At 42.3% G+C, this 17,413-nt stretch overlaps 1 protein-coding gene across 2 annotated transcripts in view; it reads right to left on the reverse strand.

Moving 5' to 3' along the window:
• The window catches only part of METAP1D (methionyl aminopeptidase type 1D, mitochondrial), a 73,857-nt gene extending 61,075 nt beyond the window's left edge, over nucleotides 1-12,782 (reverse strand). The window contains exon 1 of one of the 2 annotated variants that reach the window (XM_069577212.1): nucleotides 12,651-12,782. In XM_069577212.1, the coding sequence (XP_069433313.1) occupies nucleotides 12,651-12,690 (40 nt within the window). In that variant the 5' untranslated portion in view covers nucleotides 12,691-12,782. The remainder of the gene's footprint in view (nucleotides 1-12,650) is intronic. The other variant, XM_069577213.1, reaches the window with a different exon arrangement.
• Between the last annotated feature and the right edge of the window lie 4,631 nt (nucleotides 12,783-17,413).

The raw sequence follows: 17,413 nt of genomic DNA on the forward strand, positions 1-17,413 counted from the left end.
GGCTGGTGAAGACAGGGGGCCTGGGGAGTAACTGTTCATGGGTAAGAGGTTTGTTTCATGGCTGCCCAGGTGGTTGCTAGTGGAAAAGAACTCATCTGCCAATGCAGGAGATGTCAGAGACATCCTGGGTCCCTTGGGTCAGGAAGATCCCCTGGAGCAGGGCAAGGCAACCCACTCTGGTATTCTTGCCTGGAGAATCCCAGATAGAGGAGCCTGGTGGGCTACAGTCTGCAGGGTCACAAAGAGTTGGACACAACTGAAGCGACTTAGCAGGCACGCAAAAGGTTTGTTTCAGCGGTGATGAAAACGTAAAATTGATGGTGGTAGTGGTTGCACAACTCTTTGAGTACACTAAATACCACTGAATTGTACACTTTAAGTAGGTGTGAACTGTATAATCTGTGAATTCAGTTCAGTTCAGTTCAGTCACTCAGTCATGTCTGACTCTTTGCCATGCCATGGACTGTAGCATGCCAAGCCTCCCTGTCCATCACCAACTCTCAGAGTTTACTCAAACTCATGTCCATTGAGTCAGTGATGCCATCCAACCATCTCATCCTCTGTCATCCCCTTCTCCTGCCTTCAATCTTTCCCAGCATCAGGGTCTTTCCCAATGAGTCAGTTCTTTGCATCAAGTGGCCAGAGTATTGGAGTTTCAGCTTCAGCATCAGTCCTTCCAATGAATATTCAGGACTGATCTCCTTTAGGATAGACTGGTTGGATCTCCTTGCAGTCCAAGGGACTCTCAAGAGTCTTCTCCAACACCACAGTTCAAAAGCATCAATTCTTCAGTGCTCAGCTTTCCTTATAGTCCAACTCTCACATCTATACATGACTACTGGAAGAATCATAGCTTTGACTAGACAGACCTTTGTTGGCAAAGTAATGTCTCTGCTTTTGAATATGCTGTCTAGGTTGGTCATAACTTTCCTTCCAAGGAGCAAGTGTCTTTTAATTTCAAAATCTGTGAATTATACCTTGATAAAGATGTTATTTTAAAAAAGAGCCCAAGAATCCCCACCTTTCTCTGCAGCCACTTCCATCACTTTTCATCTATCTTTCCACTGCTAAAATTTTGGTCTAAGTCACTATGACTTCCAAGTGGTCAATTTCATTGACGCTTACTGAGTCATCCTGAAATTTGCTCCTGAGCTTCCTTCCCTCACTAGGTTCTCTGCGCCAGCTCCTTTAATGCTTTGACAGCTCCTCTCCTTCAGGTCCCCTTTCCAACCACCAGGTCCTTATTCCTCCTTCTCTGTACCATTTCCCTGGCATCCATTTCTTCCTTTCCAGCCTGCAGTCAATGCACTAATTCAGGCCCCGTCACTTTGTTTCTGCCAATATCTCCCAACTGATGTGATAGTTTTCACTCATCAGTGCATTCAGGGCACCACCTGAATTAAACAGGTCAGTTTAAATTAAACAGTGTTAAACAGGATTAAACACTGTCAGGTTAAAACAGAGACACCATTTCACTTATTTGTCCAAACCTTTCATTAGTCTCTGCTGCCTGTAAGATAAACCCTAAGCTGGCCTTCAGACGGAGAAGGCAATGGCAACCCACTCCAGTGTTCTTGCCTGAAGAATCCCAGGGATGGTGGAGCCTGGTGGGCTGCCATCTGTGGAGTCGCACAGAGTTGGACACGACTGAAGCGACTTAGCAGCAGCAGCAGCAAGGGCCTTCAGGCTCTCCATCATCTGGCCCTAACTTCATTATTAATCTGCCTCTCCTATAACTCTCTTACGCAAATTCTCAGCTCCAGCCAAACCCTCCATTCCAGAACCCTCTGAATAGGTCTTGACTTTCCTGTATTCACACGCTTTCTCCATCACTGCTCTGCCTTACCCCCGTAGGAATGATCCTCTCCCACCATTCCACCTTTCTGCCAACCACCTTACTCACCCTTCAAGGCCCAGTTCTGTGAAGAGATCATTCCAGCCCTTAATTATCTTTCTTCTCTCTTATTCCCAGAGCATTAACATATTGGTTTGTACGTTGTTTTTTTTTTCATCAAGAACTTCATTCAACAACAAATTCACTGTTTTGTTCCACTATCTTCTGCCATTTTATAGGCAACTTCATAATTCTATCTTCCCTAGATTTTTTATCTTTTTGAGCAATCTTTTCCAGGTGTCCTTTACAATACTCCAGGGAGCTGAAATCTTTTCCACTGAGAGAATTTTTTTAAAGACTGGAAAAATAGAACTATCATACTGTTTTGGTTGTCATACGTATTAGGCTTCCTTCTCCAATTAAATCAAAAACTATCTGACCCAGTTCAGAAGACCACTGCCACTGAACTTTCTCTTTCCCTCACTTCTCATCCTACTATATCTGATCCTTGCTCTTGCAGGAAATTCTCATCTTAGGACAACTCCTTTCCCCCCCAGTTATCAGTCTCTTTCCTTTTTACTTCTATACTCTATTATTCAGTGTATAATAATGAGCCCCAAAACAAACAAAACAGACAAGGTCCTTGCCCTTGGGAAATATCTAGCTTAGACTAGACTCTGCTGCTGCTGCTGCTGCTGCTGCTGCTGCTGCTAAGTTGCTTCAGTCGTGTCTGACTCTGTGCGACCCCAGAGACGGAAGCCCATCAGGCTCCCCCATCCCTGGGATTCTCCAGGCAAGAACACTGGAGTAGGTCGCCATTTCCTTCTCCAATGCATGAAAGTGAAAAGTGAAAAGTGAAAGTGAAGTCGCTCAGTCGTGTCCAACTCTTCGAGACCCCATGGACTGCAGCCTACCAGGCTCCTCCGTCTATGAGATTTTCCAGGCAAGAGTACTGGAGTCTAGGATTCACTAATTCAATCCCCCTCTTGCTAATGCTCCATTCTCTTTTTCTGTTATTCCCTACTCCTTCTAGTGCATCCATCTGGAAAATTCCATCAATCCAACCATCTACTTTCACTCTTTTATACACACAGGATGATGCCCGTTTGAAGAAAATCACACAGTGACAATGAATGGGGCCACTGCAGATACACGGTCTCTAATTTCACTTGGATCTCAACATTGCTGGGCAATCCTTCTATTATCTCTTGTCATTTTTTCCCTCCTATTTCCCAGTCCCCTACCTCATTTCATCTCTAACCTCGGCAAAAATGTACAGAAAGAAACTAAAGCAATTGAGGGACAAGGAGCTTCTTCAACTTTCTGTCCCCTCTTCCAGATGAAAATCTATCTACATGTTCATCCATCATCCTTCCAACACTAAGGGAGCAGGAGTCTGGTTTCTCTCTCCCTTTTCACACACATGCCTCAGCTGTCCTGTTCAGATGGCCCTCCAGTCCTGTACACGCTACTATCACAAGGAGCATCTCCAACTGGCTGCTCGCTAGCTCTCACCCTGCCTGCCTGCTGTATTAGAGCAGCAGAGCTCCCAGATAATTAAATAGGCCCTCACTCCACCTCTGCCTTGGGACCAGGGGCCTCCCTGTTTCTTGGCTCCTTCCTCTGACTAGGCCCTCCCGGCACAGCAGGACTCAGCCTAGTCTTTGCCTCCTCTGAGAAGGTGAAGGTTCCTTAGTCACTGCTGGATGACTCCATTGCACCATTTGCTCACCTCTATCTGTGTATCCTTCTTACTCTATAGCAAAATTTATTTACATGTCTGATTCCACCAAGGACTGTGAACTCATGGAGGACAAGAACTGTGTATTCCAAGGCCAGTACACTGTAAATGACATATCCCCCGCTATCTAGGCTCCTTCTCTATCTCCACAACACCTGCAGCAAATCTCCTCTTTCTTCGTTAGTCTGTGCGTTACTGCTTCATGATGAGAGAATGCAGAATGTACAATTTTTCTTTCTAGCACTTGTGAAGGTTTTTAGTGGCATAACTTACTATCCTTTGCCCTATTTCATGAATATTTGTAAAAAGAATCCTAATCAAAGTATCAAATTTAATATTAAATCAAATTTACTAATAATAACATTCTGAAATCCAACCTTATTATGTCTACTTAAACTGTCAAATTTAAGTAGCTAAAGTTTCCTATTATGATTGTGGTTTTTATCTATTTTTCCTTTTATTTTAACAGCTCTTGCTTTATGTATTTTAACATGTTATTTGACTCAAATATTCATTATTAATAATTTTATTGTATCATTATTAATCAGCCACTTTTCTCTGATTCATTCAATAAATCTTTCCTGAATGCTTATCATGTGTCAGGCATTGTTCTAGGTACTTGGGCTACACCAAGAACAAAACAAAAACTCTTTTTTTTTTTTTTTCAAAACAAAAACTCTTGACTGAACTTATGTTCTAGTTGAGGAGGTAGGCAAAAAATAACATGACAAATAAGTAAGTCATACAGTGTGTTAGAAAGTGTTAAGCAGTATGAGTAGGGCCTTACAGGACATTATAAGGACTGTGGCTTTTACTCTGAGTGAAACAGTCTGGTTTTGGCTGCACAGCAAGGCATGCAGGATCTTAGTTCCCTGACCAGGAGTTGAACCAATGCCCTCTGCATTGCGAGTGTGGCGTCTTAACCACTGGACCACCAGGGAAGTCCCTAGAGGAACATTTTAAATGACCCTACTGGATTTATTCCTACAATCAGCAAAATACAGAATGTGGAAAGCCCCATTAGGGCACACAGATGAACCAGCTGCTTCAACAAATAAATTTCCTGAAAAAAAAAAAAAGGGAAAATAAACTTACTGAATAAAACAAATTGACATCCTCTTCAAGCCATGCGGCATAACTGGTACTAGAATCCCTTCCTGCCTGAAACAACTAGACAAAATGTGAAGGAGCTATTTTTTTGGCACTGGCTGTTGATCAATGTAAGACAGAGAACCTTGAGGGTAAGCAAATGCACAAGGTGAGTCCAGCTGGGTTGCAGTGTTCTGCCTGGGGAAACCATCCCAAAGTTTTCATTGGGAGATGGAGCCCAAGCCAAGCACAGCACCTTGCTATTTCATTAGAGAGCAGAGGGTTGGTTGTGAAGCAGCTGGGATTTGTGAGGCAGGGTACTGAGGGTTCTGGAAAACAGAGAGACTAAGGGTCTACCAGACAGTAAGGCTGCTGCAAGGCTGAGAGCCGAATAGAGGTTCGAGGTTGCAGGGCTGGAAGAAGTTGAAATCTTAGCCCAACCAGAGTAGAAAGACCTCACTAAGGCCCACAGGCATTCAACTGGAACCAGAAAGATCAGCTGAGACCTCGGGAGTAAGAACCACGCAGAAGCAGAGCAAATGTGAGTGAATTAAGACCTGTGAGCCAACCCAACTCACTGTCTTTTTTTGTAAGTAAATTTTAATGGAACATAAGCTATGCTCATTTGTTTACACACTGTCTAGGCTGCCTTTGTACTATATTAGCAGACCTGAGTTGTTGCAATAAGAGACCACAGGGTCCACAAAAGTCTAAGATATTTACTACCTGGCCCTTTATAGAAAAACTCTGTGGAACTCTGCAAAGTCCTAGAGTAAGGGCCACACTCTAGAACTTGGAGGAAAACAAAACAGATCCACTCAACCAAAGAAGAAAACCAAGCCTGGAAGAGCAACATAATCTCCACAAGGTTATTATTCATTATGTCATATATATAATTATATACTAGATAACACATGAAGAATAGAAAAATGTGACCCACGGCCAAGGAAAAAAAGCAGTCAATAAAACAGAACAGATCCTGATTTTGTCCAGATGACAGATTGACAGATAAGGACTTTAAAACAGCCATTATAAATATGCATGTACAAGTACTTAAAGGAAAAGACAGACATGAGTAAACAGCTGGGAAACCTCAACAGAGAAATGTATACGCAAAGAACCAAATGCAAATTCTAGAACTGTTAAGCACAATATACGAAGAAAATTCTAAAGGCTCCTGGCTTTTAGACTTACATAATGAAGAATCTACAGATGAAATTTTATATCTGAAATGTGCTTCAAAACAACCCAGCTTGGGGAAGAGAAGTGGTTGGGGAAAAAGATGAAACAAGCTGCTATAAACTGATGACTATTGTAACTAGGTGACGGGTATGTACGGCTTTTTCTACTTTTCTGTATGTTTAAAATTCTGCACATTCAAAAGCTAAAAAAGAAAACCAATCTTTACAAGAAAAAAACTGTTTTAACTGCAGAAAAGATGATGTTCAAATGAAACTCTGCATATATATTACTCTTCTCCCATCTTTGCCAAATTCCTGGAGGTATATAGCATCCACTCTGCATTTTCAAAGACTCCCAATGCTTGGGGAAAGTGAGCATTTCATAAAACTGTGAATATTTATTTAGGTGAATTCCATTTCCCTCACCCCACCTCTCTCTCTCTCTGTTACACACTTTGACACACAGGAATATCAGTATTTGATTTCACAAAATGAGATTGCATTAAAATACCCTATAACTTGTATTTTCCAAATAACATATGTTATGAACATCATTATTGTCTACAATACAGGCCAACATCTTTTTTCTGGTTAATGACTTCACAGTAAGTATCACTGAGAGTCGACATGTCCTGTACTGTGCATTTTAATTCATAGTTTCAACAGGAGACAGGAACTTTGTGAAAGAAAGCTATCTCAGGCAGAGGGAAGACATAAGAGCATATATGACTTGAGGGACAAGTCTGACTTTAGGGACTTCGGGGCCATGATTTGATTGTTAATTAAGCATGCTTTAATTTATATAGTAACAAGCCATAACAGAGTTGAAAGCTATTTGTTAAAAAACATCATATAGCAAAAATCCATCTCCATTCTCTGGTTATCCACATAGAGTTTAAGTCACAGGAAGCTCCTTATTAACAGTATTTTCCAAATCACCCACGGGCTGCATCCAGTTCAGTTCAGTTGCTCAGTCGTGTCCGACTCTTTACGGCCCTATGAACCGCAGCATGCCAGGCCTCCCTGTCCATCACCAACTCCCGGAGTTCACTCAAACCCATGTCCATTGAGTTGGTGATGCCATCCAACCATCTCATCCTCGGTTGTCCCCTTCTCCTTCTGCCCTCAATCTTTCCCAGCATCAGAGTCTTTTCAAACGACTCAGCTCTTCGTATCAGGTGGCCAAAGTACTGGAGTTTCAGCTTTAGCATCATTCCTTCCAAAGAACACTCAGGGCTGATCTCCTTCAGAATGGACTGGTTGGATCTCCTTGCAATCCAAAGAACTCTCAAGAGTCTTCTCCAACACCACAGTTCAAAAGCATCAATTCTTCGATGCTCAGCTTTCTTTATAGTCCAACTCTCACATCCATACATGACCACTGGAAAAACCATAGCCTTGACTAGACGGACCTTTGATGGCAAAGTAATGTCTCTGCTTGAATATGCTGTCTAGGTTGGTCATAACTTTCCTTCCAAGGAGTAAATGTCTTTTAATTTCATTGCTGCAATCACCATCTGCAGTGATTTTGGAGCCCAGAAAAATAAAGTCAGCCACTGTTTCCACTGTTTCCCAAGGATCTCAGGTCGTCGACAAAAGTTTAAAGCACCTAATTTCTGAGGTAAAATACCCCTCTGCCATCTGGAGGCTAAATTTTTGAAAAACCACTATCATAAGAAAATTCTCAATGAAAGAAATCTATGGCCTTAGAGTCACAAATAAACAAAAGCACTTGTAACTATTTTGCATATTTGTTTAAAAAAGAATGATAAAATACTAATAGCTTTAAATGTATCTTAAACTATAGTATATATAAGTAATTTCCAGTTACCATTCTTTGATCATGGAAATTGTAAAGGTGTTCCTTTTCTATATTATAATTTACATAGACACTTTGCTTTGTTACAGAGAATATGCACAGTAAAAGATATTTTCCCCTTGAATCTGGTCCCATTCAAACATTTGCTATCTTCTGTATTTGTTTGTTTGTTTTTTCTTTTATACAGTTTTTATACAGTTTAAACAAAAGCTTTGGAAAATAAAAATGTCATCTTTTCAATGTATGAAATTCAAACACATCAAGCATAAAGTAAAAACCAGTCCAATGTCACCATTTGGAAATACCTGCTATGAACACTTGGGTGAACATCATCCTAGATATCTCTTTGGGCATGTATACATATAAGGAAGCAAAAATACAAACGTGATGTAAGTAGGATTTACTGTTCTATACCCAGGATTTTCTGCTCCATGTATACCCATGAATACTTCAGTCTACAGTACATCTACATCATCCCTTTTAATGACTACATAAGCACCCCATTGCATGGATGAACCATAATTTATGTGGTCATTCTCTTACCAAGCCATTTCAGATTCAGATTCCGGTGAATATTTCCCAATCACTATTATTGTAAAGTTACATTCTTATTCATCCATCTTGGTACACTCATCCTATTGTTCTCTCAAGATAAATTCCTAAAAGCAGAACTGTCAGCTAAAAAGTATATATACCTTACACCTTGATACACATTGCCACACAGCCCTCTGGAAAGGCCAAACTATTTCACATACCCACCAACTGTGCCTTTCTCAGACTTTCTGCTGGACTTACAGTCTGTCCCCGCTCCTCTCGCTGGCTTCAGTTCGCTCCCCAGGGTTACTTCCATAAGCTTTCTTCATCTCTCCTCTGACTACATTGCTTACACCTCAAGCACTTCTCTTTCAGATGTCTTCCCTTCCCCTTTCCCAGCCTCTTTTTTCTAATTATCTCTAATAAGTCTGAATCACAACTCAAATTCCATGGAACAAAATTCTCACAGTTGCCCAAAAAGATATACAAAAGTAAAACTGCCTTAAAATAATCTTGGAGGGAGATGGAACATAAAAGGGGTGGGCAGGGAACAAAGTCACTATCTATGCCAGTCATATGACAAAAACTGACATTTTGAGATAAATTATTCTTTAGGCCTACTAAATAACTTTTGCGCACAAATATTTCTACAGGAGGTTGCATTCTGAAAGGTCTTTCGTTCAGTTATGAAAGTGAGTACTTACTATGTACATATATTGTATGCCACATTTTGGGAAGACAGAGATGAAGAAGATAAGATTCTTGTCTCTAAGAAGCTCCCATTCTAGCAGGAGAGATGGAGGTATAAAATACTTTTCAGATAAGTGTATATACTCTGATTCAGGGTAATAAGTGTTGTGATAAAGGCATGCCCTGAGTGCTATTAAAGCAGACTGGGTTAGTTCAGCCTGGGTAGAAGCAAAGACAGCTTCAAAGGAGAGATGACATTTAAGTGTGGCCTTGAAGGATGAATGATTTGCTGGGTGAATAAAGGACACTGCAGGTAAAGCAATTAAGGAGGTACACAATGGCAAACCTTAGCAGATATGATTTTGGGAAACTGGCAGGAGATGAGGCTGAAGAGATAAATTGAGGCCAGGCTGAGATGGAGTTATCCTTTGATCCTAAGAGATTCAGACTTTAGCAATGAAGAGCTCTCAGGGTTTGTTTGTTTGTTTTTGTTTTTTTAAGTAGGGAAGCATCATAATCAGACCTGAATTCTAGAAAGACAGTTGTAGGGAAGAAGACAGACTAAGGTGAAAACTAATTACAAGGGATGGTAAAGACTTGTACCCAGACCATGCAAAAAGCTGGAGGCATCCAAGAAATGGGATTTACTGACTCACTGAACACAGATGCTGAAGGCGGTGGCAAGGACCAAAAGAACTTAAATGCTTATACTTAGGTAGTGCCTGGATGGTGATGCCATTAATGGAGATAGAGTATATATATGGAGGAGCAGAAGACGTGGGGAAAAATATTCACTTCCATGTTGAACCTGTTGAACTTAAGGGATCTGTGAGACATCAGGAAAAGATGCCTAACAGAGAGTGGGCATTAAGGCCCGGTGTTCGGTTCTAGGGATATTCCGCTGATTTAAAAAAAAAATTGTATAGATTTGGCAGTCATTTGAGGTGGGTAAACATGATTGCTGACAACCAAGAGAGGAAACAGGGATGAGGGCTTAGAACAGAATCTTAGAGAACACTAATATTTATAAACCTAGAAGTAGAAGAAAAGCCTAGTGAAAGTCCAGGAAAATCAGAGAAACAGGGGCAAGCCAGGAGAGACTGGCTCATAAAAGAAACATGACTGTAAAAGAGAAAATATGCCTCCTTCTTTGCCTGCCCCACACTTTTCCTTCCCATACTCACTGTGCAACGTAAGAATCTTACGAAGCTTTGGGAGCTGGAACAAAGATTCTAATAAGTGGGAGGTGGGAGTGAGATTAAACAGAAAGTTCCTGGGACCCAGTTAGGGATTCTGCACTGTGATCTGGGATTTATTGACAGTGTTAATACCAGGAATAGTTTCATCCCTAAAGGGCTTGTTACCTTCTCTCTCTGTTTCAAGAGACTAATATGTCCTTTCCCCTTTCCAATGTCACTACTCATAGTTTTAATCCATCCCTTAGCTCATGACAGAAGAGAACAAGTATGGCCGTGCCTCGGGGCTTGAGGCCCTTATGACCGTCTTAAGCAGTTAAAAAGTCTTTTCTTCCCATTTTCCAGGAGGGAAATGTGCACACAGATGCAGATAATAAATTCTGGCACAAAGACTTAGAGTGGATTAATTTACATCAATCTAAGGGGTGAAAAGGAGAAAGAGGAGAGAGGACTCAATAAATTTATCCTTCATTTTCAACCCTGAGGGGTGGAAAGTAGGTGATACAGGACAACCTGTCTGCAATACAAAACTAGTTATGAACAGTCCATAAAGGGGCCTTTCCCCATCACCAGACTTCTTCCTGCTGACACATTTTCCCTCCCTCTTCTAATCAGAAGATCCCCCACTTCCTTAGGGTGTAGTGGGAAGCATTACTACAGCTTTTTCTGTAAGAGCTTTTTCCAAGATTGTCTGAACCATCATTTGTCAAAATCATAAGTGAGAAAAACGATGAATATCTTATTTCTATAACCCGCAAAGATTCTATACACATGCATACATATATGTGTGTATATAATACATGCATGTGCATGTGTGTGTCCTGGCTCTTCCTCTACCTTGACTATCTGCCAAGATCCTCTTCACCATTACCTGCAGTTCCTAAAAAAGGTCTGGACACCATTAGTTCTTGTCAAAAGAGGAAACAAAAAGTAACTTGATTAGTAAATAGAGTTTGGATTGCAGCCCAGATCTTAAGAGGTATAAATTGGTGCTCTTTTCACAAGGCTGTACTTTCACATAGGTTTCCACTCTCCCATCCAACCACTCCAAATCACTACCTACATCACCGTCCCTTTACACATCTCTCACCTCAAATCTCCCCGTGGTTCCTCACTTCACTAACACACAAAAAAGACAGGTATATCCTCCTACCAACCTCCTTCTTCTCTAAAAACATCTTTCTCTTTACTTTTCACATACACTCATCATGTTTGTCCTGTCTCTGATTTTCTACTTTGCACACTAATTTCTGTGAAGAAACCATGCCATGCAGGGCAGAGGAATGAACCCTTAAAAAAAAAATCAGAGTCATATTCAAATGCCCGTTTTGCCTCCTACAATCTGCAATCATGGTCTTATTACTTAACCTCTTTGTCTCACTTTTCTCATCAGCAAACATAATAACACCTAACTCATTGAGTTTTAAAAGGCAATTAGCATGACTTCCCTGGTGGTTCAGTAGTTAAGACTCCCAATGCCAGGGACTGGAGTTCCCCTCCTCTCCGCAGGTCCAGAAACTAATATACCACATGCAGCACCCCGCCCCCCTCCCCCCAAAAAAGTAGTTAGCACATGTAAGATGCTTAACACGGTATCAGGTATTAATACATAAAAGGCACTTTAAAATGGTAGCTATTTGCCATGAAAGTAATATTTGCCTCACAAGACTGTTGTCCCTACATACCTGACACCTAAAGTGTTCTTCAAAATATTTTAATTCCCTTCCTCCCCCAGTTTTGAAAAAACTTTCCAATTCTTTCCAACAAAGATTCAGAAACCAGTTCAAATCCAACAAAGATTCATCTGTAAAACTATTTGCACATTTACTAAAATTTCACCACTTACACAAGGGCTTCCCTGGGGGCTCACTCGGTAAAGTATCCGCCCACAGTGCAGGAGACCCAGGTTCGATCCCTGAATCAGAAAGATCCCCTGGAGAAGGGCATGGCAACGCAATCCAGTGTTCTTGCCTGGAGAATCCCTTGAACAGAAGAGCCTGGCGCACTTAAGTCAATGGGGTCTCACAGAGTCGGACATGACTGAGCGACTAAAGCACCACACAAGAATAATAGAATGACACCTATTGAAAGCTAACCAGACATAATTTCTCCTCTTCTTAAGACAGTGGAAGAGAATAATCACATTTTTCAAGTTGCCCCAAAGACGTGTTGGACAATGCCAATAGATACAAGTTGCTTTCTCTGCGGCAACTAGGTGTCGAGGAGCATTTCCGTTACTGTAGGTTCATCGCTCTGCCGCCGGAATAAATAAGTTTGCTGCACCAATCACACAGCTGACGTGGCCGAAGAAAACTTCAGATAATGTCCCATAAATCTCAATGAGGGACTGCAAATAGATGCCACGCAGTGACGTGATCTAAGCAAGTGACGAACACACGCGGATCTGTTTCTGTGACAAGTGGTAACGTGCGCCTGCATATGTCCGCAGGACTGAAAGCACAATCTGGTACGCCGAGATGTCTGATCGCGGACGTGTATCCCTTTGAACCCGACTGCGTAGCAAGTGAGCAACGATGAGAACCCTCGCGCACCTCTAGGAACTTACCTCTTCGGACGAACAGGTGCAAGCCGCTGTGCGCCGCCATGTTGGCGTCGGTCACGTGGCCCCAAACTCTCGCACCTCGCCCCGCCCCGCCCCGCCCGTCGGAGCCTTCCACTCGCCGCCCTGCCAAAAACCAGAGGCGCCGAGGCCGCCGGAGGGGAGCGCGCGTGCGCGCCGGGGGCTGACTGCGGGAGCCCTGGCTGCGGAGCGGCTCGGGCACCCGGGCCAGTAGGGGATCCCGCGGCCGGTCGAGCCCGCTCCAGCCACGAGAGGCGGGCTGCAGCAGCGGTTCGCGCACTCTCTGTGAGCCCCCGCGCCCAGGTGGGATGGAAGAAGCCTGTCAGGTAAGCGTGGTATCCAATATTTGTAGCATCAACATTTTGGTGCATGGAAACGTGAAGTTGGGAGGAAAAAAATAAAGCACAATCTAGCGTTCAACATAGCACTTTGCATCGTCTGCCACTTTGTTGCCTATTTTTCCCTGGATTCAGCTGAAAGGTAAAATTTGGCTCAAAGTCACCAGCTGCCTGCCCCCTTGGCTGTCCCAGAATCTACATTACTCAGCAGAGACAACAGACAAGACAGGATCTATGTGCAGCTGCAAAATCTATTCTGGGTTCCACCGTGGATATATTCAGGGGACTTCTCTTTCCCCGAGGACACCTCCAGCTCAGTGGTGTTAACTGGAGTCTTAATCCTAAATGTGACTTTTAAGAATGAGAGGATGATGTCTGCTAATTGTGCTGCCAAAAGATGAAGCCTTCGGAAGGCCAATTATGAACCAAGTGAGGGAGCTGATGGATCCCTAGTGATGACGGTGCCCATTTTTACCAAATTCACTATTCCTCTTATCTGCATTCTGGGGCACATTTCCTTCCTGTCGCAGAGCAGGTATTATTCATCTTGGTACCCAGCGAAGAACCTGATATTCAAGGAATGAAGGAATGTCTGGTGAAGAAATTGAACTCTGCATGAACACAGTCAAACCAACAATGTAACAGTTTCCAAATGCAGTGAAGACTGATAAGGATTCTTGGTGAACGGTGTGTGATGTCACCTAATTAACGTTTAAGAATCTAACTTAACTACACAGTGAAAAACCCAGACAATTCAGAAATGATCTTTTTTAAAGTGTAAATCCCCTTCCTCACCCTGTCTACACACCACAATTCCACTCTCCAATCAGCCACTGTGTGCAGTCATCCCATGCCTTTTACAGGCAAATATATGTAAATATTTTAAATAGAATCACATACTTACTGTTACAAAATTGCTTTTCCACTCATCAGAAACATCAAACCTTAGAATACTTAGAGCTCATTCTTTTTAATGCCTCCATAGTCCTGATAATTTTAAGGAGAGTGAATTTGGGTAGTTCATTAGACAACACACCTATAATTCTTGGAGACCCAGTTTTGTATGCTTTTGGGTCACCTTGAAAGATACAGGGGGAAAAAAATGTTTTCCACTGAGGTAGATAAGATGCACAAGGATGAGAATGAAAAGTACTCTTTCAGATGACTTCAAGCCCCACCTTTTTCAAATGCAGATCAGTTCCAAGGAGAGAGTTTTTTAATGTGGTAATCTGTCCTCGGTGTAACTGAAGCCAGCAACCTGAGTGCAGGAAAGGAACCTGAAAGTTAGCAGAGCACCAGTCTCAAGAAGTGTGCAGAAAAAGAAACCTAGAAGTCCTTAGAGAAATGCCAGAGGGCATTAAGCCCAATTTCAAACACAGCTGAAATGGAGCACATGTTTATGTGATTCAGCTCAGCCAGACCTTGGGCTTCCCTGGTGGTTCCGTCAGTAAAGAATCTGCCTGCAGTGCAGGAGACCCAGGTTAGATCCCTGTGTCAGGAAGATCCCCTGGGGAAGGACATGGCAACCCACTCCAGTATTCTTGCCTGGAGAATCCCATGGATGGAAGAGCCTAGCGGTCTACAGTCCTTGGGGTAATACAGAATCAGACATGACTGAGCGACTAAACTACCACCAATCCTTGATAAACAAAAGCACAGTTTATCCCCCTTCAACTAGAAGGAAAAGAAAACATGAGAATCAGGTGGCACCACTATACTGTAATCCAGTGAGGAAGTCGCCATTAAATTCAGTGTAGCATGCGGACATCCAGGACGAGCTAGAAATGAAGCAGATATGAACTTGCACAGGTAATAACTTGCCCACTGATTCTTGATTTAGCTTCTTTCATAGCAAGCTTCTGACATTGGAAAGATTAAGAACTGCCAGCGTGTGTCCTCCAAAATCATCAACTTATATAAGATATATGCATACTGATCGACCATATAAAGGGCTAGACTCCGGGCGTCTAAGTAAAAGTGTTAGTCATACAGTCGTGTTCGACTCTTTGCGACCATTCCTGTGTCCATGGAATTCTCTAGGAGAGAATACTGGAGTGGGTAGCCAGTACCTTCTCCAGAGGAATCTTCCCAGCTCAGGGATTTGAACCCAGGTCTCCTGCATGGTAGGTGGATTCTTTACTCTCTGAGCCATCAGGGAAGACCTTTAAAAGATCCCTAGTAATTCTAACATCTGTGATCCTGGGTATAAGGGCATTAGATTGCTTTCATTTAGGTGAGTAACTACTACTGACTCACTTCTCTTCTCTGTCTCTGCCCATCTTTCCTATGAAATGCAGGTTATGTTGTGGCACTTCATTGATTTGAACTTCCACCATTTTTCTTTCTTGAAAAAAAATATTGAATAATTTTTCAAAACCAGAGTTCAAGAAATAAAGGGTAACTTCTTAATACCTTCAGTTTCTACGTCCAGAAGTTCATTCTGCGATGTTAAAATATTTTTATTAATGATTGTTTTATAGGGCTTTTACCGTGTTGTTTTTAATTACTTATTTGGCTGCATCCAGTCTTAGTTGCCACAGGCCAGGCCCTCATTGCATCGTGCAGGACTTTTCATTGTGTCTCAGAGGCTTAGTTGCTCCATGACATGTGGGATCTTAGTTCCTTTCCCTACTAGGGATTGAACCCACATCCCTTGCACTGCAAGGCAGATGGATTTTTAACCACTGTCCAGGGAAGTCCCATTCCTCAGTTTTTAAAAGGTTTTCTATTAGCATCTTTGTATATCTTTTATTCTTCTTTTATTAAAGAGATACATCAGAAATAAATTGATATTCTCATTTTTTAAAGTCATTTTTTCCTTCCTCCTTCTTCTACTTAATATTTTATTATAGACATACTATATAACTTTTTCAAATACTGTATATAGTTTGTAGTAAAATTGAAATTATTTTGGTTTCCATAATGAAGATCCTCAATTTGTGATTCAAATTCGCAATTTAAGAGCTCTAGAGATTTTGCTACCTGAAGTAAATCCCTTTAAAAATAACTTTTGCTTTATAAAGACATCATCCTGTAACCTGAGAAAGCAATGGCACCCCACTCCTCTACTCTTGCCTGGAAAATCCCATGGACAGAGGAGCCTGGTAGGCTGCAGTCCATGGGGTCACTAGGAGTCGGACATGACTGAGTGACTTCACTTTCACTTTTCACTCATGCATTGGAGAAGGAAATGGCAACACACTCCAGTGTTTTTGCCTGGAGAATCCCAGGGACAGGGGAGCCTGGTGGGCTGCCGTCTATGGGGTCGCACAGAGTCAGACACGACTGAAGTGACTTAGCAGCGGCAGCATCCTGTAACTTGTCTCACTAGGTTTTCAAATACTTATGAAGGTTACCTATACTGCAACATAGACTAAGATGTAGAAGCCCTTAGCCCTTACACTAAGGTATATATCTGTAGAAGAAACTTGTTACATACAAACACATAAGACTAACTGAGACAGTGTGGTGTTTTCTACCGGGCACTACAGCGGCCTGCTGGGGGAAACTGGTGTCCTGGGATCTGCCTAGCTTCCGTGGGGCTGTCAACCCCAGGAGCCTTCATTCTGCCTGAACTTACTTCTCAGTTTGCCATCTGAACCAGAAAAATTAGACTTTTGGTTTTATATCAGGATCGTTTCTTAGCATTTGGCTAAGAAATTCTATGGCTTGGGAAGAATATTTCCCATCCTGCCCTCCAGTGTGTTCAGTTTTAGTGTGAGGAAATGCTTTTATTTATTTACATTTCTTAAAAAGGCAAATGAACATTCTTTTCAAGAACTTGGAGTCCTGCATAAGCATAAGTTGCATATTTAACAGGGACCTGTCTCCGTAGCTGACTGGACCCCCTAAAGTTAAGGTCCAGCTTCACACGATTATATATGTTCAGGCAGAAAGTTGCTAGGGCGCTCTCTTAGCCAACTTCTTGGCAGAATATTGTTTCCTGAACCACTTGAGACAATGGTAGACATGTTACTGGGTAATCTCTGGGGCTTCCCAGGAGGCGCTAGTGGTAAAGAACCTGCCTATCGATACAGGAGACCTAAGAGATGTGGGTTTGAGCCCTGGGTCGGGAAGATCCCCTGGAGGAGGATATGGCAACCGACTCCAGTATTCTTGCCTGGAGAATCCCATGGACAGAGGAGCCTGATGGGCTGTTGGTCCACAGGCTCACAAAGAACTGGACACAACTGAAGCAACTTAGCACCCAATCTAGGGGCACCCTTAGAGAAAAATGTATAAATGCTCCATGTTTTTTTGAGGACAAGTAATGTCATATGCAAGACAGTTATAGGAAATCAAGGGGGTTTCTGCTCTGCCTGCTTCCCTCGTCTCTGGCAATGCCTAGAGGAAACCAGGAGGCAGGGAGGGTGCTCTAATCGTGTGTGGCCCTCCTGCCCCTCCCATTTT

This window comes from Ovis canadensis, chromosome 2, assembly GCF_042477335.2.
Source record: "Ovis canadensis isolate MfBH-ARS-UI-01 breed Bighorn chromosome 2, ARS-UI_OviCan_v2, whole genome shotgun sequence".
Classification (NCBI taxonomy): Eukaryota; Metazoa; Chordata; class Mammalia; order Artiodactyla; family Bovidae; genus Ovis; species Ovis canadensis.